The sequence below is a fragment of the Vidua macroura genome, chromosome 15 (genome assembly GCF_024509145.1).
Source record: "Vidua macroura isolate BioBank_ID:100142 chromosome 15, ASM2450914v1, whole genome shotgun sequence".
Classification (NCBI taxonomy): domain Eukaryota; kingdom Metazoa; phylum Chordata; class Aves; order Passeriformes; family Viduidae; genus Vidua; species Vidua macroura.
Window position 1 is genome coordinate 19,130,268 of NC_071585.1, and position 25,883 is coordinate 19,156,150.

The 25,883-nt window shown below is 42.5% G+C and overlaps 2 protein-coding genes across 4 annotated transcripts in view; both read left to right on the forward strand.

Moving 5' to 3' along the window:
- The first annotated feature begins 4,888 nt into the window (after nt 1-4,888).
- Nucleotides 4,889-15,973, forward strand: LOC128814815 (C-terminal-binding protein 2). Of its 2 annotated transcripts, XM_053991063.1 has the most exons (10): nt 5,004-5,054; nt 5,275-5,369; nt 5,629-5,783; nt 5,874-6,018; nt 8,360-8,566; nt 9,171-9,385; nt 10,164-10,294; nt 10,475-10,602; nt 11,141-11,261; nt 12,302-15,973. In XM_053991063.1, the coding sequence occupies exons 2-10, from the start codon at nt 5,294-5,296 to the stop codon at nt 12,471-12,473; spliced, it is 1,350 nt and encodes a 449-aa protein (XP_053847038.1). In that variant the 5' UTR covers nt 5,004-5,054; nt 5,275-5,293; the 3' UTR covers nt 12,474-15,973. The 2 variants fall into 2 exon arrangements, with proteins under 2 accessions (XP_053847037.1, XP_053847038.1); XM_053991062.1 differs by lacking the exon at nt 5,275-5,369 and having other exon boundaries at nt 4,889-5,054.
- Nucleotides 15,974-17,943: 1,970 nt separating this feature from the next.
- KDM3B (lysine demethylase 3B) overlaps nt 17,944-25,883 on the forward strand; it is a 48,173-nt gene continuing 40,233 nt past the window's right edge. For both annotated transcript variants that reach the window (XM_053991059.1, XM_053991060.1), the window contains exons 1-4: nt 17,944-18,144; nt 21,682-21,849; nt 24,248-24,361; nt 24,844-24,949. In XM_053991059.1, coding sequence (XP_053847034.1) covers nt 17,974-18,144; nt 21,682-21,849; nt 24,248-24,361; nt 24,844-24,949 — 559 coding nt within the window. In that variant the 5' untranslated portion in view covers nt 17,944-17,973. The remainder of the gene's footprint in view (nt 18,145-21,681; nt 21,850-24,247; nt 24,362-24,843; nt 24,950-25,883) is intronic.

The window sequence follows — 25,883 nt, forward strand, 5'->3', positions numbered from 1 at the left end:
TTAATCTTATGAAGATTACAGCATGCTGGTGCTTCTGCTGCTTTTTTTCAGGATTTGACCACTACAACCCTTCTTGAGTCCAAACCAGAGCACGTTACTGGGAAGTGCAAAAGATGCTGAGTCTTGGCCATTTGTCAGGAGTACTATCAGAGAACTACTGGGGAAGGTAGCACAGAGGAGGGCTGAGCAAACACTTCTCTGCCTGGGCTAATATTTACAGCACCACACTCTGCTCTTTACAGGGCTAGAGACAGACAGCAGACATTTACAGCTAATAGTAACACCTGTACACTACAGAAATATTAACCTAATGCAAACAACCCAGCAGAAGTTGATGTCTGTATTTATGGAAAACCAAATAAAAACCTCCTCCATTTCCTAGCATGAGTGCTAGTGCCCTAAACAGCTCTGGCTGCTCATTGCCAAAGAAGGTTCAGGGGTTTGACATCCATAGCAGCTACCCATAGTTTTGTGTTTCAGTCCCTGGGATACTTGGCCACTTCTGGCTCAGACAGTTTTATTTTTTTTGTTCCTATGAGTAAAGAATTCAAAGCTGCCCTTGCATTTTACTAAGAAATTTATGATGATAAAAAATTCAGGGTGAGCAATGGACATGCTGTACAACATAACTTCAGTCTAGAGGGACTTTGAGAAATGAAAGAACTGGGTCAACAGGTGCCTTTTGATGTTTAGGAAGGACCATTGAGTTCTGAAACAGGGCACAGTGACCCCATACATCTTTCCTGGCTGAGGACTGAGTGGATGAGAAGCAGTCCTGCTGGAAGGACCAGGAAGTTGCCATGGATACCAGCAAGATGTGATTGTGAATAAAACAACCCACACACCACACTGTATTAGGAAGAACATGGCCAGAGACTGAAAGAAGTTATTCATGTCTGCTTAGCAGTGGAGTGGCCACACCTGGACTGTTGTGTGCAGTTTCCTGCCCCTGAAGTTCAAGAGGGATGTGGAGGAACAACAGAGGGTCCAAGGGAGGGCTACCAAGATGGTAGCACATGACCTACAGATTATCAGAACTGGGCTTGTTTGAGAGACTATCTACTACCACCCTACAGCTACTTAAAGGTGAGCTGCAAATTTGCAATAAACCCAAATGGCAGGTGATACAAGAAATTATGATGGCCATAAATTCCATCTTGGGTTGTTCAGGCTGAGTGCTATGAAAAAAATTTTTCACTAAGACATTGGTGCAGTGCTAGAACAGGTTATCTGTAAGAGTCTGTACTGACTAGTACAAAGATGTTGGATCAGAGACTCTCTAAGTCCCTTTTCACCAACTAGTTAAGGCAAAGGTTAGTGTGCACATGCTTGGATGACAGAATCAATTTAAGGCATGAGCAGCTCAGAAGAAAAATTATTTATAAAAGGAAAGCAAAAATACTTTTTCAAGAGAAGAAAGGAGGAGTACCTTAGCACTGCTCTACTACCTTAAGTCTAAATTTTTTCAGAGGCAAGAACATAGACAAAATAAGTAGTTTTAATAGTGCATTACACTATATTTTGATTCAAAGACATTTAAGTGATGCACTGTGAGCCCATTTTTCTGATCCAGGTATATCCATGATGCATATTGTCTCTCCTTGTCTCAAGTGGAGCTTAATTAGCTTGCAGGACAGTGGATCTGGCAGTGGCAAGACAGACCCAGGCCTTAGGGGTTGTAGCTGTTCACTGTAGTCGGAAAAATAATGGAACTCTCATGGTTTTGGAAGAGTATTTCCCAGTTTAGTTCTCCCACTAAAACTGCGCTGCTTGCTCCCCTGCCTTCCTTCAATTGGAAGCAAAAAAGGCAAAGATCACGGGTGGAGATAAGAAACAGGAATGAGATAAGGAACAGTAACAGCAACAATATTAATAACAAAAGGTATTATTTGCACTGAAAGTCTGACAATACTGACTGGCTTTTCCCAACCATGCTTTCTCCCACCAGAAGGAACCCCTTCTCCTCAGAAGTGAGAGTTCCTTTCTCTGCCCCTAGCAATGATGTGAGGTGGTATCAAATAATATTAGGGTATTGGCCATGCCCCCTCTCACTGATGTGTGCCAAAACCAGGACAGGAACCAAATCAAATATTTCACTTTCCTGGAGGAAAGTTTTACTTTCCTGTAGGAAAGTAAAATACCTGTGGGAAGGTACATAAACAGGTATTGAAGCAATCAAGTTAAAGAACATGGATTAGATTTTTTCCCCTTGTTTCAGAGCAGTCCTGCAGCTGCTTTCCACAGTGAAATGGACTGGACTTCTATTCATTCAAGCCATGAGACAGAGGACTCAAAGCCACATTAGACCACAAAGATCAGTGATCCCACTCTGCTGACACCTTCATTGCCTTTCAGTGCTGTGGAACACAGAACACGAGCCAGTAGGTTCTTATTTTAATCACTCCTGTAGGTTCTTATTTTAATCACTCCTGTAAATTTTCTCCTCTTTGCTTGTGAGAGAGATGGGCACATGGCAGGGCAGCAGCACAGGGGCTGTTTACTTTACATCTTATCAGCAGCATTATGCGCTTTAGAGACTACCAGGAAAGACTGAGGTATAAGCTGCTCCAACTGAGTCAACAGTATGCCCTGGCAGCCAGGAGGGCCAACCATGTCCTGGGGTGCATCAAGCAAAACATTTCCAGCAGTCAAGAGAGGTGATTGTCCTGCTTTACTCTGCACTGGTGCAGCCTCATCTTGAGTACTGTGTGCAGTTTTGGACACCACAATATTAAGAAGACATTAAGCTACTAGAGACCATCCAAAGGAGGCCACGAGGGTAGAGAAGGGACTGGAGGGGGGAAGCTTATGACAGCTCAGGTCACTTGGTTTGTTCAGCTGGGAGGAGACTGAGGGGAGACCTCATTGCAGTCTTCAACATTCTTATGAAGGGAAGCAGAGGGGCAGGTGCCAATCACTTCACTCTCGTGACCAGTGACAGGATTCGAGGAAAAGGCATAGAGCTGAGTCGGGGAGGTTTAGGTTGGCTATCAGGGAAAGGTTTTTCACCCAAAGAGCAGCTGAGCACTGGAACAGGCTCCCCAGGACAGTGGTCACAGCACCAAGCACCTGAGTTCAAGAAGTGTTTGGACAATGTTCTCAGGCACATCATGGGATCCTTGGCATGTCCTGTGCAGGGCCAGGAGTCAGACTTGATGATCGTGGTGGGTGTCTTCCAACTAAGCATATGCTATTATTTTATGATTCTGATACATGGAAGGACTTTGGACCACAGCACAGAGTAGCTGTACCCAGATAGATGAGGCTTTCTTTACTAATTTTGCCCCTGGCAACAGGGTTTCTAGGATTTCCAATTTCTTTGTCTGTCCTCAGGAAAATCCTCATTTTCCTCCTATTCCTTCTGGTTTTTTAAAGCATCCAACAAAGTACTTGCCTGAAGAGCTATTAGCAAGAGTGTTGACAGGTGAGGAGGATACCTGAATGCACTCAGGAGATTTTCACTGAGGTTTTTTATACAGACATGAAGGTCAGCCAGCATAAATGACCCAGACTCCCTGGGCCATAGGCAATTGTGCTCCAGAAGACTAGGGCTGCTTCAGTACTGTTAGAAGGCTTGCCTCTGAAGTTTGGCATGCAAGCATGCCAGCATGCCAAACAACTACCCAGTTGTTTTTTTTTTTTTTGTTTTTTTTTTTAGTAGCCACATATAGCACAGACACTGGATTAATTCTTGACAAACTGTTGGAAACAAGTAGTAGCCTCACTGATTGTCACAAACAACTTACATGCGCCAGATTATTTTTTAATTACAGGCAAATTCATTAATTTAAATTCCTTAGTCTATCCTATTGTCTCTTTCCACACAGGTGGGTTTTTGACTCTTCCAGGTTCCTGGTATCAGAGCCATTCTTCATGGTTTTGTCACTATTTCAACCAGTTTATGAAATAATCCAAGATATTTAAGGGTCATCTAACCCAGTGGGCCTTGAAACACATTTTTCTAAGCACTCTATCTTTGCCAAACATTCTTACCTTGCTACTGTTTAACTGCTCGAGTGAGTGTCAGCACAGGCAGGCAGCAGCCAGGACAGCCACAAACCCATGGCTAAACCCCAAAGAGTAATTTATTTCCCTTCCCTTGCTAACTGGGGGATCCCCACAGCGACCCCTTGGCAGACGCACACAAGGGGAGACATAGGCGCTGTTATACTGGGGTCATGCCAGAGGGTCACTGGAGTGCTCACACCTGTTTAGCAAGGGTTATTCCCAGCTTCCTGTTTACAGTCCTCCTCTACAGAGTCATCTACTTTTAACCCATTCGTCCCAACACATAGTCGCCAGCTGGCGGTTCCACTTATCACGTTGCTTTTTGCCCACCTAACTCCAACATAGAGCAAGAGGAACGCACACAGATCTGTTAAAACATACTGTGGCGTATCTGAATGGAATGTGGGAAGTATTTAAGAAAAGGGCCGTGTGAAAGTAGATCAACTGTATGAACTTCAGGTACCAGGAACGTTTGTGTAATAAATGGCTTTAATTTGTTCTTCAATAAACTGTACAGAACTTGCTTAGTGATGTCCTTGTCGTGATTTATGTAGTGGATTCTCAGGATGAGCGGGTATTGCAGCGCTGATCCACTCCCAGAAGCACGGGACAGGTGTGGGAGACCCAATAGCGGCAAAACAGAAGCAGAACCGATCTGAATGACTCCTTGTTTTGCCTCATGCACAGAGAGCTTTCTAGGAAGACCTGCAGCTACATCCCAGGATCCACCTCCCAGCTTTTTGTAACCACCCTCTGGGTCCACTCCCGAAGCCGGTTGTGACCCGGGAGTACCGAGCGAGCCCGGCCCGGCCCGGCCTGGCCCCGCACGCCCCCTGTCCGCGCACCGGAAGCGGAAGCGCGCAGCCCCTCAGTGGCGGCGATGCCTCTCGCGTGGGCCCAGCCGCGTCTTTCCGGTTCCGCCGGAGCGGCGCGGGCGGCGAGTGACGGGTCCCGGGTCCTTCCGCGGCGCCGAAGGCGGCGCGCCCCCGCCCGGCCCATGGACCGGCACAAAGTGAAGCGGCAGCGTCTGGACCGGATCTGCGAAGGTGAGGCGGGGCGGGCGCCCCTCGGCAGCTGCGGCAGCAGCGGGCAGCGGCACCTGCCCCCGTGGGGACCCGCTGCGCGCCTGTGGGGCTGAGCGTCCGCCCGGCCTGCGGCGAGCAGGGCCCCGCCGCCCGCGGAGGCGCTGCCTACGGTCTTCTGGAAAGGGCCGGATGCTAGTGACTGTCGGAGGCTCTGTGAATTTACAAGTTCTGCTCACTTAAGGAGGAAATATTACCTGGGCATGCTGGCATGGAGGGGAGGCCGGTCACTGGGGAGGAGGTGTGAAGCGACTTTGTCACTCGTTTCAGGAGCCAGGAGTAAGATGGCATGCTGCTGAGCAGATCACCTCTCATATATTATTATTGATAATACATGCTTTATTTTCCTTCATCTGTGTGGTGACAGAGGTGGTTGTGCTTTTTTTCCCAGCGTCTTTTCCCTGTGTTTGCTTCGTATTCATGTCTTTTTCTTTGCCTAATCTGTTCCTAAATACTATTAGCAACTTATTGCACTAACAGATAAGGGTTCCTGAATTCTTGTCTTTCATGTAGTCACTCCTGCTGACTTTCTTAATAGGCATACGGCCTCCTATTGTGAATGGCCCAATGCCAGCACGGCCACTGGTTGCACTCCTGGATGGACGAGATTGCACTGTGGAGATGCCCATCTTGAAGGATGTTGCTACAGTGGCATTTTGTGATGCTCAGTCAACTCAGGAAATCCATGAAAAGGTGGGCAAGAAGATGTGCAAGATTCAGAAGTAGAGCTTTGCCTCTTAGGTAACCAAACCAGATACTGATTTGGACTGGTTTTTGTTATAGGTGCTGAATGAGGCAGTAGGAGCTCTGATGTATCACACCATTACCCTTTCTCGTCAGGATCTGGAGAAATTCAAAGCCCTCAGGGTCATTGTGCGTATTGGCAGTGGCTATGACAATGTTGACATCAAATCTGCTGCAGAATTAGGTATGATGACGCCGTTAAGTGTCTGTTGTGATCAGAACTGAATGTGAAATGGAACACTGCACATCTTTTTGTGCTTTATGAGCTGAGTGCATTTAAAAACTTCTATGTAAAAAGATTTGGAGCTGCTCAATATCAGGTATCTTTAGGAATCTGGCCAATAGAGGGGCTGGTAGGTGGCTTAAAAGAAAGATTCTCAGTTTTCAGATCGCTCTGCTATTGATGTTGGTGTCTTTATTGTTGTTTGGGATTCAAGAATCTGAATATGGTGTCTAGGTAACTTTTGGTGAAGTGACTTTGGTCTTTTTGTGACCCCTGAGCAAACTGATGTCTGAAAGCCACCTGCAAATGCTGATGCAGGATAAACTCATTGTAAATGCTTCATGAGTTTTCTTCTTAATTTTGTATATGCAAATAGGTTCTGATACAAAACTTTATTAGTTATCCCTTTAGAATCCTAGGCATGTGAAAAGTGTCTGGATCAGGTGACAAGAAGATGCTATTTATTAAACAGATGGCAGTGACACTTCTGGACCTTTTAGTCTCCTAGGTGAGATGGATCACTTAAGTATCCTTCCCCTTCTTTTTTAAGTTTTATAAGTGTAAGGGATTCTAAAGTTTCCTTAATGTAATGCAGGTCTTGTTAAGCTTAAATCAAATACAGGTATTAGTATATAAAATTGAAGTAGGCAAGCATTGCAATTTTCAGATCTGTAAGAACAGGTGAATTTCTAATAAAGGAAGAGTGTGTATTAGGCTAGTGCTTGAATTAGGTCAAAAGAGCCTTTTCATTTGGATGATTCAAAGGAATAGTCTCAAGAGTTCCTGTCAAGGTCCCTGGCTTTCATCCAGCCATATTTGTGCTGAATTTGGAACCTAACCTAGTCTTAATGCTTCTCTACTTAAGGTCACCATCCATATCTTTGATTCATTCAGATTCAAAGATTTCCCTTTTCCCCCACTGCATTCATTAATCTAAGGTGAAATGAGTCAAAATTCCTTCACCATCAGACCATTGCTTGCCACTTTTGCTTTGGAGCAACAGTGTGGTGAGCCTTACATGTGGCCAGATTTCTTTTTAATGGACAATTAAGAGTTATTTTCATGCTTAGCAAGGCCTTTTAATTCATTCAGAGGTAAGATACTGTTCCTTGTGTGTTTTGAATCTTCAGACCAAAGGGCTGTTTTACATTTAGGTATAATACTGTATGTTAACTCAAATCTGTGTCTGGCTGTGTAATAGAACTCATGTCATCTGAGTTATCTGTGTGGCATTATGGCAAAATTGGAAATAGTTTGATAGAGAAAAACAGTCGGATATCTGGGATTGTCTGTGGTCATTGCTCTCCTAATTCTCATGGGAAAACGTGGTCTGAGTTTAGCCAAATGTCTCCTCTTGACTAGGCTTACGAAAGAGTGATGCCTTCAACCATTGCCTGGATTTTATTTCCAGTTTTTAGCTAGGTTGTGGACTTTTGAGGTAGAAGAGTTGCCTTGGTTTGGCAAGTGACTAGGGTTATGTTTGGGAAGAGACCATTTTTCCATCTAATTATTTTTATTTCTTCGCTGGTTTGTCAAATGAAGGATAGCAGGAATGAAATGGTATGTTTCTAGCCTCCCACCTCCTATTTTTTTTTTCATAGACTGCTCAGGACTTCAACCAGATTTTCATACAGTATTCCATCTTTCCTTTTTCTGACAGTAATTTATGCTTCTAGGACTTCAACTCTGCGTTACTAATTTACTTGATAGTTGTAGCCATGGGTTTTATGGTCCTTGTGTTTGTATGTTATTCTAGAGTGGGAGTGTTATGTGTTGTTATTTTTAAGCTCAACTTCAAATGGATTTAGAGAAGCTCCTGGGACTTCTCTCTGCATTTAATGAGTTAGTTACTTATTGTTGCTCCTGGGGAGGCTGATGCTCACAATGAGCATCTGGACCATGAGGCATGAGGAGCTCAGCCATCTGTCTCAATGCTTCTACAGTCTGACTGTTAATTTGTCAGGAGTATCTGTGGAAGGAGTGCATCTTTTTGATAGAAGGTCTTTTAAAACAGTTTGTTGATTGTATTGCTTGTATGGCCCAGTTTTCTCATTTCAGCTTGTTTGTTTTTCTGGTGAGTGTCAATCAAATAGATATTTATAAGGAAGGAATGGTATTTCCTGGGGGATTGAAATGATGGCTGGTCATATCTGTGTTGTTGTAGAATGAGGTTCTGAAATGAATCCTGTGTTTCTTGAGTTCTGGAGTACTCAATTATCTTTCAGCATTTGTGCTTAAAGAGCTTTATGTTGGTTTAGGATTGTGATGCTAAAAATCTTATATGACCTCTATGGCTTTGTAGGCATTGCAGTTTGCAACATCCCTTCTTCCTCAGTAGAGGAGACTGCTGACTCTACCCTCTGCCACATCTTGAACCTCTATCGCCGTGTTACTTGGCTGCATCAGGCTCTGCGGGAAGGGAATCGAGCCTCAAGCGTAGAACAGATTCGAGAGGTGGCTGGAGGTGCTGTGCGTATCCGTGGGGAGACTTTGGGCATCATTGGACTAGGTAAGTGATGGGAATTGTTAGACTGAAAAGAGAACTGTGAATGTTTTTGGGAAGCTAAGAGTCGCATACTGAGAAAAGTGATAATTCTACAACTGTTCTTTGTGAAACACGCTGACTCCTAAGGAATGCCCTATTCTGGCTATCTTCAAGAGCTGGGTATATGTCAGGGGATTGGGTACTCTTTTTTTGATTTCAAATGGTTAGAAGAATTGAAACATTTATACAGCTCTTCTCAGTGACTGTTTCCCTCTGTGCTAGGTTCTGTATCAGTAGCAAAGCTGCCTGGAAGGTGGCTACCAATTCCTTCTCCAAGTTCTTGTAGCCAGATTATTATCTCTGTCTCAGAGTCTAGATTTGGTTTGAAAACAGAACTGCTTCTTGACTACGCTCTGGCTATTGCATGGGGAAGAACTAGAATTAGCTACGTAGGAGCAGCACTGAATAGCCTCCTCTGGATCCCTGTGGCAATCCTAGGGGTTTCCAGGGCTGCAATACCTTGGGCCCTGGTAGTAAACTTCAGTGTAGGCTCCCAGTCTACCCCAGTATCTTGTCTTTAAAGTTTGTTTTACCTTTCCTTGATGATTGTGGGTTTTCTTTTGTGAAGGCCGAGTTGGACAGGCAGTGGCTCTGCGAGCCAAGTCCTTTGGCTTCAACGTGATTTTCTATGATCCCTATCTGCCGGATGGAGTGGAGCGATCCTTGGGTTTACAACGAGTAGGAACCCTGCAGGATCTACTAATGCACAGCGATTGCATCACATTGCACTGCAGCCTGAATGAACATAACCATCACCTCATCAATGACTTCACTATTAAACAGGTGCAGCAGGAGCTTGATTTCCCCCACAGAGCACTGTGGAAATGAATGCAAACCGAAACTGCTGCTTTCACAGAGGCTGAGAGCGTGTGAATCCTGCTGCCTCTGTTATGTGCCTCCTGCTGCCTTTGGAGGCTGGGAGTGTGTGGATCCGGGTGCCTGTGCTTTGTGCTATATAGAATTTTCTGTTAAGAATAGGATTGGCTCTTCTTGCAAAGTAGTTTCCTTTATATAGAATATTTTAGGTGATTCCATAATTTCAAATTATCTTTAAAATAATTTACTGCACTGGTTAGAGCTAGATGTAGTGTGGCTGGGAGTGTGTACGTTGTTTTACACAGCACTGCCAATGCCTCTCTGCCCAATTCCACTGCAAAGCCAGCCTCAGGCTAAACAGTCTATGAATGCTTTCCAGTGCTATTATGAGAGACATTTGGACATTGTAGTCCAGTTTTGTGTAGCTGGATACTTGAGTCATGGTTCCTGTCCTCGTTTTTTTTTTTTTTAATGTACTAGGATGAATATGGAGTGCAGAACTTGAGAGTTCCACTTTTGCCCTTGTTGTCTTGTGATTTTGTTTGTTGATTTTCAAAGCAAATTTCTCAAGCATTGCTTGCAGGCATTTCCCCTGTGGTAAGCTTTGCAGTGAAAGCCCTCCTAGTTCTCCAGGCCTCATCTAGTCACTGCAGACTCCTGCTCATTTCCAGTAGACTTCCCAAGATTCACTTAGCTTCCATGAAAAGTCTCATTCTCAATGCATGTACTATTTTTCTTTTTCCAGATGCGTCAGGGCTGCTTCTTAGTGAACACAGCCCGGGGAGGGCTGGTAGATGAGAAAGCCTTAGCGCAAGCCTTGAAAGAGGGGAGAATCAGAGGAACGGCATTGGATGTGCATGAGTCTGAGCCTTTCAGGTAATGTTGTACCTGCATGCCTGCTGCTACCTGGTGGGTCAGCTAAACTGGATGGTTCCTTTGGCAGTTTGGTGGGTTTGGGGTTTTTTTGTGGTTGTTGTTGTTATTTGGGTTGCAGTGATGCCCAAGAGGACAGATGGGGTTATCACTTCTGGACAAAAACTTTCTTCTTCCCCCCAGTTTTGCTCAGGGGCCATTAAAAGATGCACCCAATGTTATCTGCACCCCTCACACTGCCTGGTACAGTGAACAGGCTTCCATTGAATCCAGAGAAGATGCAGCTAAAGAGATCCGCAGAGCTATTACAGGTAATGAAGAAGATTTGCAGCTGTTGCTGAATTAGTGGTTTTTTGTTAGTTCACTGCAAGGATTATGCTGATTGTTATGAAAAGACTCATTAAGTGGTTTCTGGAACTGGAGTGTAAGTTAATTATTGTATCTTTGCCTTCTGAGAATTCTTGTACCTAATGCCAGAGTGGCTTTTTCCGTGGGAAAGCCTTTTTACCTACATCTTCCAAATCCTTTGCAATAATTCCTTTGACAGTTTTACTATATGTTTTTTATCTTGAGTAGTACATGTTGTCTCTTGAAAAAGGTGAGGCTTGGCAGTTGCAGTTTGTGGCAATAATTTTCACATGATCATAGAAGTGGGAGGAAAAGACCAGTTTCTTGCCGTCCCCAGACACCAGATGATTAGAGGAGAGTCTCCCATATCCAGTGTTATCCTGTGGAAGTGGACGAAAAGATTTTGCACTTTTCCTTTCTACTTTGCTTTGTAAATGCTGCAGGGAACAAGTCTCTCCTACCTGTTTTCTGGTTTTTTTGTCCTTCTTGGTGCCCTTGCAGGTCATATACCTGATGCTTTGAGAAACTGTGTTAATAAGGAGTACTTGCTGTTAGCAGCTCAGTGGTCCAATATTGATCCTGCAACTGTCCACCCAGAACTCAACGGAGCTGCAGCTTACAGGTGAGATACGTAGGTTATCCAAGCATATCTTCCTGCTGAAGTAAGCCAGGGGTTTGAGAACTGTTTGTACCTACAAACAGGTATGTCTCTGTTCTTATATACTCTATATGAGCACTTCCCCAAAACTTATTAACAGCAGCACTTCTAAAGTTGTACGAGTATTTAACATGTACTTGGTCATATTAAATTCCAGCTGCATACTGGTCAGTATTCCCAAATCCTTGGAAGACATGCCCAAGAGATACCTTAATATAAGAAAGCCTGCTGAATGTTCCAAAAAACGTCTGTAGCTCTACATTAGAAGTTGTGCATAGCATTAGGGCTATATGAAAACAACGCACAGTTCTTAAATGTAGCCAGATATGGACTATTACTGAGTCACTGTCCTGTGGATTTGTTCAGTAGTCTAAACAGAGTGTATTTGAGTTTATCTGTTACAAAACTGCAAAGTGATTGTGGACAGGTTGCTTCCCTTTTGTTTGTCTCCTGTCTGCAAAATAGGAAATAGATTTTCCTTCCTTCTATGAGAGATCTAGAGGAGTTGAGATGTATTTATGGAGAGGGCATAGGGAAGCAGAATGGAAATGATGGAAGAATAGTTCATGAACAATTCATGACTGTCACTCTCCTATTTTTCATCTTGCATCTAGCTGTTTTATTAGTTCAGCTTCTTACTTTTTCTGCCTTGGAGCCCAATGAAGGATAACTGCAGCTTACAACCTTCCTGCTGATGGGGGGAGGGAATTCCTAGCCCTCCAGGTGCCTTCACAGAGTGCCTCAAGATATTTTCAACTGGAGATAAACTTTCAAATGCTTAGTATGTGACCTCAGACTATCTGGGTCTGTCTGCAAACAGGTGTCATTTGGCATTAGGATACCACTGCTACTCTTCAGCTCTGGAGACTTTTCCTGTGTTCTGTCTCCGAGCGTTTCTGTTAGAAAGAGGGATTTGTTTTCAGCATGTCTGAGGGCATGGCTCCTTTTCCTTTGAATAACTCTGTTGGACAAGCTTGTAATTTCTATGTTTTTGTTGGTTTTAGGTTTCCTCCAGGAGTAGTGGGAGTAGCCAACCCTGGGCTACCAGAACCACCCGTAGTGGAAGGGATTGTAGCTCATGGGATCCCTCCTGTTTCTCACTCTGCACCACGTACTCCTTCCCCAGGAGAGACAAGCAAACTGGATGCAGACAGAGAGATTCCTGCTGACCAATAGCAGCATGATTCTCTCCTCTCCTTTGGCAGCAGAAAAAAGTAGGAGGGCATCTCCTCCTAGGACCTTCTTTAACACCCTAAAGACACTGTTTCCTGTTCACATGGGACAGGAGAATGTGTTTCATTGCCGACAGACTTTAGCTCTTGCCTTTATTTTGTAACCTTTTAGTTATAATTTCTTAATGAATCTTACTCCTTCTCTGGGGCATGGCAGCAGTGACCTTGCCTCCTCTTGGCTTAATGAATCAGTTCTCCCATATATCTGCTTCAGTTTTTTGTGACAGAGAACTGTCTTTGTGTGCTTGAAAAATGGAAGTGAAGCCACCTAATCAGGGATGGTCCTTGGTGTTCCAAACTTAAGTGCACACTTTTCAGTTGTGACTTGTAGCTTAAATTTAATTTGGCTGAACCTCTTTTAAGTGTAGCCATGGGGAATATTAGAAAAAATATTAGTGAATTGGAGAAGTTGTGACTATTGTCTTCATTATGCCCTTGATAGAAGGCAGCCAGGCTAAGCTCTGTGTGTTACTTTGCTTGTTTTAATTAACGTTTCCTGTGAGAACAGGCACAGCACAGGCACTGTTAATTCTTGACCATACAAAGTTTTCTCTATGCAGTTCTAGGCCTGAAGTTAAAAGTAACACTGTCAAAGCCAGCCTTTTAAATAGTTTGGAAGGGATTAAAATGTCATCAAATGTATTTTGGTGGCAACCATGCTTGTGGAGGCTTCAGAATTGTTCACCCTGGAGTCTGTAACTTAGAGAAGGTAAGAAAATGCTGAAATAGGAAAAGCATGCACTGAGAGACAGCAAGTAGCAATAATGTGCAGCTGCAGTTGCTGGTTCCTCACACACAAGTACCTCGTAGTCTATGGCAGTGTTTATCCACAAGGGATCCATCACACTAGAATTTTAAGCTTTAAGATACAGACTTTTTTTTTTTTTTTTTTTCCTTTTTGCATAGTTGCATCAGCTAGAAGTAATGTCCCACTTGTCTGTGCTGGTGGAGAAGGCAGCTTTTAGCAGTCAGGAAAAAGTTTATCACCCAGAAGGTGACTAAGCACTGGAATAGATTCCCCAGGGAGGCTGGCACAGCACCAAGCCTATCTGAGTTCAAGTGTTTGGACAATGCTTGCGGGTACATGGTGGGATTCTTGGGGTGTTCTGTGCAAGGCCAGGAGTTGGGCTCCATGATCCTGATGGGTCCCTTCCAACTCGGCATGTTCTATGATTTTGGGATATACTGCATCTCTGTAGCAGGGCAGGGCAGCAGGGCAACGCAAGACAGCAGTTTGTTTTACATGAATAGGCTTTGTGATACTAAAAGGAGAATTAATACTTGCCGTTTTTCACCTGAAGCCAAGGCAGGATTGTTGCTGGCAAGTCTTTTCCATTTCACAAATGACTGAATATGAGTCGCTTCTTTGAGGGGTCTTCAGCAAAGAGGTTCCACAGGAGAAGATTTTTCTTTAATTTCACATCTTCCTTTAATTTCATCTTGTTACACTTCAGTTATAGCCTTTCCATGCACAAGATGTAACAATTTATGATTGATTTGTTTATGTTGTTTGAATATATTAAAGTAGGTGCTATATGGGAGGCATACCCTCTGTGTGGGTTTCTCTGCCTCCCTTGAATATTCTCTGTTGTGTGTCTGTGACTGGAAGCTGAACAGATGGGAACAGACTGGAAAAATAACTTGAAGTATGGACAAAATCTTCTGTTTAGGCTGCTTAGTTTAGGAAGGTAAGGAAAGCTTTCAGAATAACGAAGTTCTCCGATTTTTTTTTTTTTTTCTGGTTTAAAATTTTTTCCAATACTGCCTTCTCTATAGTGGCTTAATACTAATACAGTGATTCATTCCTTTCTCCTCCCCTTCTCCACTCTCCCCAACAATTCAAGAAAGGAAAATAGTCAGAAGTAAAGTTCAGGTGTTTTCTTACAAATTTTACACTTTAGCTGTTTAGTATTAGTGAGATAATACTAGTTTTCTAGTGCTGCGTGTCTTTTTTTTTGATAAGGTATTTGTCTCAGTGAAGATTCTTGGCTTCTATGTTTTTGTGGATGATTCTGATTCTACTTCATATACCTCCATGGCTGCTCAGGTCTAGCAGATCAGACTGAGACTGGTGGTAGGCATGAGTTACAGGAGAACTTTTTCTGAACAAAAGCCTGGAGGTCAGAAGCCCGTTGATTGCAGGTGTACCTAAAATAGCCATCAGCACTTTCCTGAATTCTGTAATCCCTAGGAAATTCAGATTTCACAAGCTGCTGGCTCAGAAAGATCCTCTGACAGGCAGGTGTAGAAAAGTTTTCAGAGAGCTCATCTTCTATTACCACATTAGGGAAGCAGTCTGTCAATAACTACTCTTTATTTGCTGCTGAAAATGCCTGCCCTGCTTAGGGGTTCAGGTCTGAGATTTTGTGGTAAGGGGCTTCTAGTTACAAGCTTTGAGGATCAGAGTACATTGACTTTGTCTTTTCTAGAGCACAATGCAAGATAGAGTTATTTTTTTAGAAGAGGCAATTTATTTTTTTTTCCATTACTGCAAGTATCTCTATAGACAGTCAAATAACTGAGCAGAGGAAGAGTAGAAAAATTTCATTTGGGGGAAACATGAGTTTCTCAGTTCATATTTTTGGTGGCTAGATACACTAGTGACTAGTAAGCATAGGAATTAAATGATTGATGATGTAAGAAATATTTCCAGTTATGGGTACCAAGGAGTTGAAGCTGACAGCATTGATAGTGGCTCTGTTCTATCCAACACAGTGTACGCTTGTTATTGGATATGACGGTAATTTTCCTGTTGATTAAAGCCACAGCAGAAAATGTTGAGGTAAAAATGAACAGAACCCTCATCTTGTCATCAAAGAAGGACGCTCTTTGCATTTATAGGATTACTCTGCTTGTGTGCTGTTTGTACTTCTGCTGACGGCCTGAACCTATTATCACCGACAAAGGCTGTTCTGAACGGATAGCTCAAAGAAAAATTTACTGGTACTAAAGCATCCTGAGGTCTTCTTTCCCTGAGTGCCAAGTGCTTTGTTAGCGCTCTTTGTTGTGTGATACACTGAACTTGCAGCTCCCCCTCCCAGGCTTAGTGCAGTATACAGAAGTGGAGTGACCTTTTTTTTTAATGCCTTCCTTCAGAACTAGTGCAGAGCTTTAATCCCAAAGAACAGAAGTCTCCCAGGGTGAGGCAGGAGTTCCCTAGCCGCACTAATCTGCTTACAGGAGGTGCTCACACTATCCCAAGGTACATTCTGTTTGTCAGGGTCACTGCTGCTGACCAGCTCTTTTTATAGAGGACTCAGAGTTTCAGATATATATTTTTGTAGACAATGATTAAACTGTGAAACATTGAAATAAAGCATGTAAACAAAAATTTACAGTACTGTCCTCTGTACAGATGTTTTCCTCACTTCAGTTTTCTCCTGGCTCATTAGAAAATGTTTGATTACTTCTTGGATATATTTTAATAAAGTTCTCCAAAGAACACGGCTGCCGTCTATGGAAGGGGTAGCCTTAGATACAGTATTGAAAGAGAGGGTTGAAAACCGGTACAGGTGAGTGTCCGCATCTCAAATTATTGAAATTCCACTAAATCAGTCCCTGGATCAGCCACTCTGGCAAATTACTTTCTTTGTATGCTGTAGCATTGACCATTAGTCAAGGTTGTGCAGGTGGCAGTCTGGAGAAGAAGCCATGTTCAGTGCTTAAGGGACACCTTTGGATGTAGGGTGGTGGTTTCTTACCTGATTTCTCGCAAGCTGAAATTGTGATGTCTGTTTTGCAGCCATTTAAGTATGCAGTTTAACAGCAGTAGCTGTCTTTACAATTTCACAGTAAAATAGTATTTGAAATTAACACATAGCATATGAAACTAATTTTTCTAACTTGTAATAGAGGTTGGTGCAACAGAATTAGCGTAGAAAAGTTGTTAGGTATTTTTTTAATTGAATTTAAAAATTGATGTTTTATGACCTATGCTGCCTGGGTCAATTATTAATGACACTTAGGAAACCCCTAGTATTGGTGAATTTTATCACTGTTGGCCCACCTGGTGCTGTATGCCATTGGAATATCCAGCAACATGCTTGGGAGATGGGAAATGGTGGTCTGCTTTATCATGGCAATGGGAGTCTGAGCTGGTGGAATGGGAAGAGGCATAGGAGCACTTGGAATCTTTCACATGGTGGTACTATTTCTGGTGCACAGCTGATGATCTTACTGTTTCAGTAAAGAAACTTAAGACATGAGGACAAAGACTGGTCTTCAAAGAATGTAGTACTGATCTTGGATTTACCATGGCACTCACTTAGATGCAAGAAATAATGGCTCTGCTACCATTCAGAAACCTACTGTTTCATGTAGGTACTGTACTTAAAAAAAAACAGGGGAGGGGAGTTAGTAAGTCTAGTGGTGTGTAGTAAATTGAAACTCAGAGATGCTGTATAGCACAGGAGGAGAGCACAGAGTTCTGATGCCATGATACTTTGAAGTTCTGTGTACCAGTTGTTCAACTGGTATTGGGCATTGCCTTACCCATGTTCCAGCCAGTACATTGCGTCCTTTTAAGGAGAAAGTAAAAAAGAGGAAATGTCATCCGCTTAAAACAACTGGGCACAATTGTTTGAATAAATGGAAGTGAAAGCAAGCAACTTGCCTTTGCTGTTGCTAATTCAGTGTCAAATGGGACTCTGCCAGAGTGAAGAAACAATACATGCAGAAGAACAACCTACTTCCACAGCAGTATCCCTGTGCTGGTATGGAGTATAGCATCTGCTCCTCTCCAGTTTCTAGTGCTGCTACTGTACCTTTACTGCACAAGCAGAAACAGATATAAAATCACGTGTCATTTTTCTAACTATAGGATGCTTAAGTATTTTGTGGTTCATGCTGAAAAGGGGCAAGTTTAGGACATTGTGCTGTGCTACATGATAACTGTTCAGATGTATTAGCTAATCATGACAGCTAAATTAATTCACCTACTTATTTTGTATCTTAATTACTTCCTACATGCACCCGCTTTCCAAAGTCTGCCTCACTAGAAAGTGAAGCACCCCGCTCTGTGAGGCGCTGCCGGTCCTCTGGGGCCGGCAGCAGTTCCTCATGCTGTCTGTGGGATCCATCCTGAGACGCGGGCACTGGTTCCTCTGTGTGTTTACCTCAAAATTTAGGTTAAAACTCCTTCATTTCTGCGATAAGTCCAGGTTTTGGACTTGGCGGTCGTGAGCGATTCTGCCTAGGCAAGGCCCATGCCCGCCGACCGGCCCTCCTGCTCCGCCGCCAAGCCCGTCCCTCCCGACGGCCCCTCAGACCGCCCGGGTGCCGCCCGTCCCGCGCGGGGCCTTGTGGGGCCGGGTCGATCGCGCAGTGCACGCCGGGACGGCGGCGGGCGGCGCTCAGGCCCAGCGCGGGGCAGGAGCCTCTCGGTGCCTCGGGCGGCGGCTGCGGCCGGAGCGCTCGGGCGACGGCGGCGGCTCTGCCCGGCGGGGATGGCGGACGCGGCTGCCTCTCCCGTGGGAAAGCGGCTTTTGCTGCTGCTGGCGGCGGGGCCGGGCGAAGGCGAGACGGCGGGGTCGGAGCCGGGGCCTGCGCTGCCCGCACGGGCCTGGCGGAGCGGCACCGTGAGGGCCATGAGCGGAGCGGTGCCCCAGGACCTGGCGGTGAGGCCCGGGACGGGAGGGGGGCGCACAGTACCGTGGACGAGGCCGCGGGTCGAGCCTCCCGCGAGGGCCGCGGACGGGCCGGGCTAGACTGGGGGCTGGCGGGGTGCCGCGGCCGAGCTGTGCCGGTGGCCCGAGCCCTCCTGCAGCGCCGGGCCCGCCGGACGCGCTCCGGGGCTGGAAGCGGCGGGTCCGGCCTGCGACGAGCGCAACGGCGGAGCGACCGGGCAGGTATGTGAAGGGTCCGGTACCGCCGTGCGGTGGTTGGAAGTAACATACATGTGAAACAAATACGTCTGGGACATTTTTGGTGCTGACGGATATGTATGTATATAACCTCAAACCTTGTTTTGGGTTTTTTTGGGTTGTTTTGTTTTTCCGCTGGGAAGATGTTAAATATTCTCGATCAGTGTGAATTATATATGAAAATATATATTGAGGGCTGACTTTTGAGTGAGGCTCATTCATTTGATTTTGTCTCAGTTTTTGTTTCTAGTTGTAGGAATTTGGGCTTCATGTAATGTATTTAAGCACTCTTTAGCATTTGTCTGGTTTATTTCTAGTATAGCTCAGTGAAACGCTTGGTTGGAGATCCTAAAAAGAGCTCTTGAAATGTACTGGTGGAGTGTCTCTTTGCATGTGTCAGTTCTGCAGGCACTTGCTTTAAGTGCTGGCTTGCTTTGGAGGGCTGTGTCTGATTTAGTGTCCCATGGTAGTAGGAATGAGGTTCTGTGTTTGTGAAGAGTTTTAGTTCTCTTTATGATCAGTTTTTTAAAAATTAGTAGTTACCATAAGTTCTTTGGGCTTGTTTGCAGAGTTCCAAATTTGAGCTGTTTCCTTGATGTCCATCCAGCAGTGATACTGCTTTCTTGTCCTTGTTCTAGAACTGCACCTACGGCTGTCAGCAGAAAGCAGTGTGCTAGGTTTGGCTCTGCAAACTTGGTGGGCCTGGCACCCTGTGTCTGCAGTTGAGAGCTGTGGTTGTGTACTCTAGCTGCTGCCTAACTTGTTCAAGGAGGAGGAAAGAAAAACCCATGCAGAAAGGGTTTCTTCAAAAGGGAAAAGTGTCAAGTGTTTGAGACTATCTGAATTGTGAAAGTGTGTCAGGGCTAAGATCCAGCTGAAGAGCCACTCTTGTAGCAGAGTGCATTGGACATGTGTGCCAATCAGTAGTCTTGCATTTTCATTGGTATGTGAATTAATTTCCTTCGTTCAGCACTGCAGTTCTCTCCCTAGCTCCTTTCATCAGTACCCTTCCATTTAATACTGTTTCAGGGGTGTAGCTGTCTATAAACAGTGTATTCTCAAAAAAATCTATGCAAGAACTGGAAATGTGAACTGTGTAAAATAGTCTAGTCAGAATTTAGAGTAATGTGGGACATTCAGTGTTTTCCTGGACTCTTCCATGCATAATGAATGCTGCTGTGACAATGGCAATGATATACTATTGGAAAAGAGTTCTCTTTAAATTAATTCTGTCAGAAGTGATGAGTTGGCAGGCACCAAGCAGTCAACCACTGTTTAGGAAATACTCTTCTAAGGTAATAATGTGGACTAGGTGTGATAAAGGCTAGGAAAAATTTATTTTCTACTCTTTGGTCTGCGTAAGTCTGTCCTTTCTCATAGTATCCTGTAAGGATGGTATCAATTGCTAGCCTGTAGTCTCATGTTGGGCATATAGAAGTACAAAAGTGCAGTTGAATATCTGCACCTTTCTAGGGCAGAAATCTTGAGAATCAACAAGAAGTATGAAACTTAAAAGCATGGATTTCATTGTTGGGTTTTTTTTTTTTTTTTTTTTTCTGGTAGAGTAAAGCCTCTGAAAGATTTTTGGGTTTTTTTTCCCTGTAAAGTTTTGATTACAGAGAGTAGCTCTTAGACATTCTTACTTTGATATAATGTGGAGTAACCTAATTGTGGTTAGTCCACAAAAAATGTATATAAAGGTCAGTCATAGTTGTTGTCCCATCTTCAGAGCATCTAGAAGAAATCCTGAGGAAAAATTATGCTTCTATTAGGAAACAGCTTTGCCTCTTCTAAATGGAAACAGGTATTATCCTCTTTCTCAAAATGTTTACTAGAACAGGATCACTAAAGACCTGTTGAGCTTTATCTCAATCTGATCTTAATATTGTAAAAGTACATGGTACATGCTAATGGCAAAATAACTCAATGTGTCATGTGAAGGACAGTACTGCTTTTCTTACGTGAAACAGAAGTAGGAGACATGTTTGTTTTAATGGATAGGCAAGCTCTACAATACCATGAAAGTTAGGAGGCCTGGGACACAAAGTGTTTTGAGTAGGGACTACTGGCAAAGTAGCACAAATATAATATTAAGAAAGCTATAGGCCCAGTGAAAATGGAAAGATGTTCAGTCTAGGTTCCACTATATTGCTGAAAATTGTTGAATTGGTGCAAGGATATCTTGGAAGGTCTGACACTGTTTCTCAGCAGGGCAGCTTAAGCAGTGATGGAGTTCAAGAATTCATCAAGAGAATTACTTCATATTCTTCCCTTGGGTTTTGAGCTTTTGAGTCTGGAGGGAGGAGTAAGTGGTCTCTAATACTTCTTTTAATACGGTGTATTGGTAAAGCAGAGAGTTGTTTGTCTCTGGTTAGTGCCTTGTCGCTTCCCAGTGATCTTGTAATGGTTACAAAACCCTGTTTTGATATCCAGCTTAAGGTGTTCCTTAACTGATTAGTAATTTTTTGCTGTTCATCTGACATGTTTGATTATATTTGGCAAGTGTGTAAGTTCTGTAGATGAGAGATTGGAATGTGACTTTTTTAACACGTAATAGCTCCAGTTGTTAGGGCATGTAATGAGATTTGTAACCTTAGCATTCTTGCCATGTAATTTCAAATTATTTTAACAGTTGTCCTTTGTAATAGGAAAAAAAAAAGAGGATGATATCTCAGAATAGTGATTTAGATTTGTAGTGTGTGTAGTGTGGTTTATATTGTTTCACTTGTAAATACACTTATTAAAAATCTAGCAAGTAGGTAATTCTGGGTAATCTCATGCCATCCAAAATATTTGCATTTGTTCGGGGAGTTTATTAATGTACAAGACAAGACAAAGCTTCTGATTTAGAGTGGGTTTTGCAAATGCAAACCTTGCAGGCTGAAGCATTTAGTTCTGTGAGTGTCAGTTAACCATACTGATATAGGCTGTCTGTTGAAGTGCCAAGTAAAAGTATTGAGATTCTCTAAAAAATCCTACTGTGAAAGAGGCTTGCATTGGGTCGTCATCATCTGTATTTTGGGATGAACAATTTTCATGTCTTTAATTTTGTATAGGAAAATACAGCATTTGGAACCAGTGATGTATGTTTGGGGATAAATAATTTTTCATAGGTTAGTAATTGTTCATTTGATTCCCATAGCTATGTAGATGTATTCTCAGTATTAACATTGCAATACTTACCCTGATTTTTCTTACTAAAATTGCAGTCTTGTTTTCCGTAAAGATTGTAAGAATCTTATTTTCTATTAAGTGTCTGAAAAGAGATGAATTTTTTTTTTTTTAAATCAGATCTTTGTGGAATTTGATGGCTGTAACTGGAAACAACATGCGTGGGTGAAAGTCCATGCTGAAGAAGTTATAGTGTTGCTGCTGGAAGGATCATTGGTTTGGGCACCTCGAAACGATCCAGTTATGCTTCAGGGGACTAGAATCTCACAGGCACAGTGGCCTGCACTGGTGAGTATTTGACCAGAAGCCCTTAGATCCTCAAAGGTTTTCATCAGCTCCACTGTGAAACTCAAGGCTTGGATATTTTACAGGGCACCATTATGCAGGTTCAAAAATTGCTTGGGGCATGGACTTTTACTAATAGGAGTTCCTTAACTGGCACTTAATAGTGCCTTTGGGAAGGCATTGGAGAGGCAGTATGCTTCTAGTTCCTACCCCAGAAATTGCTATGACATATTGTACAGAAAAGTGATATTTACAAGTTAGTCTCTGAAGAAATGTGTTATATGTCTGAAAAGATTATTTTTCCCTATTTTAAAACCTTGTGTATATCAGGCTTTTGTGAATTGTGAGAATAAGCCTTTTGGTCTTACAAAGGACTCTATAGAGCTCTGTATGGTAAAGGCTGTTGCATCAATTAAATAGGTATACCAGAAGGCATCTTCAGGAAGAGAATAGACTGCATGCTGTGCCTGATATATAAACCATAAATTGGCCACTCCTAATCTAAAAAAAATATTTCAGTTTTGTTGTCAGCATTAACTAACATGACATGCAAAATTTTCTCATGTTTCTTGATGTGGTTAACCATATTGCTATTTACATGGCAGTTACATATCATGACACTTAAAAACAAAGACAGTTTATTTTAGCTAGCATATCTTAATATACCCATTCTACAAACATCTTGATGAGTAGTGTGTAGTGAAGAGCATTCCTTATATATTTCTTCTCTTAGTGACTTCTGAAGAGGAAAGATCATTATATGTGGGAATCCTTCCCTCATTTTTATGCTGTTTAATTTTTATTATTTGCCCCTTCTTTTGTTTCTTTTGTCCTCCCACAGGCCTTGGACTGCTTGGGATCCTACTCTCTGCTTTTTAATACATATTATACATGGATACATTGAAACACTTTTTCCTGTCAAGGATCATGTGCCTTGGTAGAATTTGAATTTAGTGTTTTAAATGGGCATTCAGGCTCAAAGCAGTAAGTTCATCACGGCATCTTTCTTTGAGGATTTCTTCATTGCACTTGGCTTAAGGCAGAAGAAAACCAGGCCTTTACAGCAGAGACTCTGTAGAGAGTGTTTTTTCCATAGGTGAAGTTTTCCTTCCAGTGTATTTCCAGCTTATCTCCAAAAATGAACTCCAGTTAGTTTCATCTGGGAAACTGTTTTTACACAGGGTCAGCGTCTTTCAGTTGATTTCCAAATTGGTCAAAATCTGAGCGATTTGGGGGTGTTAGCATAGTCTGCATGCTGACTGTGTAATAATTCCAGACTATTTCCACTACAATTCAAGCTTTATCTGTAGGCTTGCTGAAAAAATGTTTCCATCCTCCGTACTCTGGACAGCCACATGAACATTGAAGCTTTCTCTAGGTACTACAGGCCTACTCAGATAACTGCATGGGAATGCAGATTGGAGTTAGTCAAAGCACCAGAGTACATATTTGCAATGGGAAACCAACTACTTAGCATTACAAAGGGAATGGTATGTTTCAGGAGTGTGGGGGATGGTGGGTTTTGTTTCTTTTTTTGTTTGTTTAAGATATATCACTTAAGAATGTGTTTTCATTCTTTATTGTCTCTTTTTTGTAGTCCTGTTTGCTTTCAGGAGATAGTTTTGCATAAACTAAGTAACTAAATGTTTATATTTATTCTGTTGTGTACGGGAGAATGGAGTCTAAACAAATTTGATGAGAGCTGTTAAGGGAAAAATGTCATGAGTACTTGTGTTAAAATCATGTAAGTGTGAGCATGAGACAGATAACACATTACCAAAGACTCTGGTTGGCAACTTCCTCTTCCATCAGCAAGTTATGTTACAAGGTTGTCTGATTCTACTATTACAAGGTTTCTGAATTCACTAGGTATTTTTAGTGATTTGCTCTGCATCTTGAACATCAGTAATACACTTGCTGTGAACTTTAGTTTTTCACAAAACACTAGCCAAAAATGCTCTCATTTAATAATAAGTGTATAAATTCCTTACAGCTAACTTCTGTAGAAGAATAAAACCACTCCTTTCATGAGGCTATATCTGAAATATGTTAGACAGTTTGAACTATTAACCAAAGGTTTTTTTTTTTTTTATTTTAAACCTGAGCATTAGAAGGTGCTTACGTATGAAAAACCAAATACCACCACAGGTGTTTTCATTTCTTCTTTAAGATCCAATGAAAAAGTGGATCCAGTTGTCTGTAATTCTGCTTGTAATGCAAGAATTATTGGCTTAGACATAATGACTAATATTTTACATTAAAACTCAAGCACTGGGCAGTACAAGTTGAGAAATGAAAATTTTTAATTTTTTAAAACCTGAGTAGCATGAAATTGACTGTTGTTGGCCTGTATGTGTGCTCAGTCATTTTGGTAACTTCTTTTCTTTGTTGTTTATCACAGACCTTTACTCCTCTAGTAGATAAGCTGGGGTTGGGCTCTGTGGTCCCAGTGGAGTTTCTTCTGGACAGACATTTACGTTTCCTGTCTGATGCCAGTGGATTACGCTTATTTCAGGTATTTGAACTGTGTTCAGTTGAAATGTAAATTTAGCCTTGTGCTGTGCTTATCAGATTAGTTTTGGGGTTTTTTTTTTGCTGTTCAACAACATACCCATCTTTCTCCATTCACTGCCCTGTTACATATTTGTGTTTGTTTCCCTGCATTTCCAGGTCCTTACACTGACCTTCATTTGCATGCAAAAAGTACTGACACTCTCTACATTGTTCAGTTGGAGAGCTAGCTGTCATTGTGTAGCTGTTAATTACAGTGGAAGTTTTGTCCTCAGAATTTCTATGAATACACATTTTATATATACAGCTTTTGCATAGTTAATTCATTTGTTCCTCCTGGCATGTTCAGTAATATTTTTCTTAATTCAACTGGGTTTTTTCTTTCTTGTCAATCTGACTGCAGTCCAAGAAGAGCTGCCTTGTAAAAACTAATGTTCCTATTATCCTAGAAGGCTCTACTTTGTTAAAACTGTTTGTTTTTGGCAGATGGGAACAGAGAGTCAAAATCAGATTCTGCAGGAGCAGCCTTCACTAAGAGAATCTGTCAATGCGCTGATCAGTGACCAGAAGCTTCAGGAGATATTTAGTAGAGGTGAGGTGTGTTTTCTTTCTCAGAGCTACTTTGTTGTGCAACCGCTGTAAGGCTACGCTGGAATTTGTGAAGGGGGATTGTAATAGTATCTGATACTCTTTCATGTGGAGGTCGACTTTCTGTATTTTGCAAGTTCTTTACAAAGTAACATTATTTTATCACAGATACAGGTAAGCAGTTGCTTAGATACAACCAGAAATACCTACTGGGAATGGCCACCTAAGGTGTAGTTGAAGCAGGACAATGTCCATATATTTACAACATCCCTATTTCAGTTTTAGTTTTGAATTTTTAAAGTGTTGGTCCTTTTCTATGGTTCTGTTCTGTAACTGTGGAAACTTAAAAGTGAAGTTCCTTTGTAGCTGCTGATCCTCAGAAACTTTCCTTGTAATGGCAATTCAGATTTTGACATTTTGATAATTAATACATGAATTATTTAAGTTGAATACATGTGTGGATGTAGCTGGTCAGCATAGAGTTAATATCTGTTGTCTGGATTGTGTATTAGGGTTAAGCCTGATTGTGGCTTTGGTTGTCAGATTTGGGTCATCTTGGTCAAGTACTAAAGTAATTTCTATCCAGAGTTTGTGTGCCAGGGAGCTACACTACAGACAGACCACTGTCTTACATTTGAAGGAGGATGTAATTCTTCATGGGAATTTGGTACCTTTGGGTCAAATAGAATGTGTATTCATAGCAATTCTGAGGACAGTACTTCTTTGATGAGCAAGTAGCTTAAGAATTGTCCAGTTTGAAACCTTCTTCTAAAGTGCCTGATTCTGGCTGTGTCACATACAGGTTGTTGGATCATGTAGATTTTGATGATCCAAGATAAGCAGAGGTTTTATTTTGTCTAGACTTAGGGTGGGAGGAAAGCTCAGCACGCTGATCTGGAGAGCAAGGGCAGGGTGAGAGGAAACCTTTCTGTAGATGA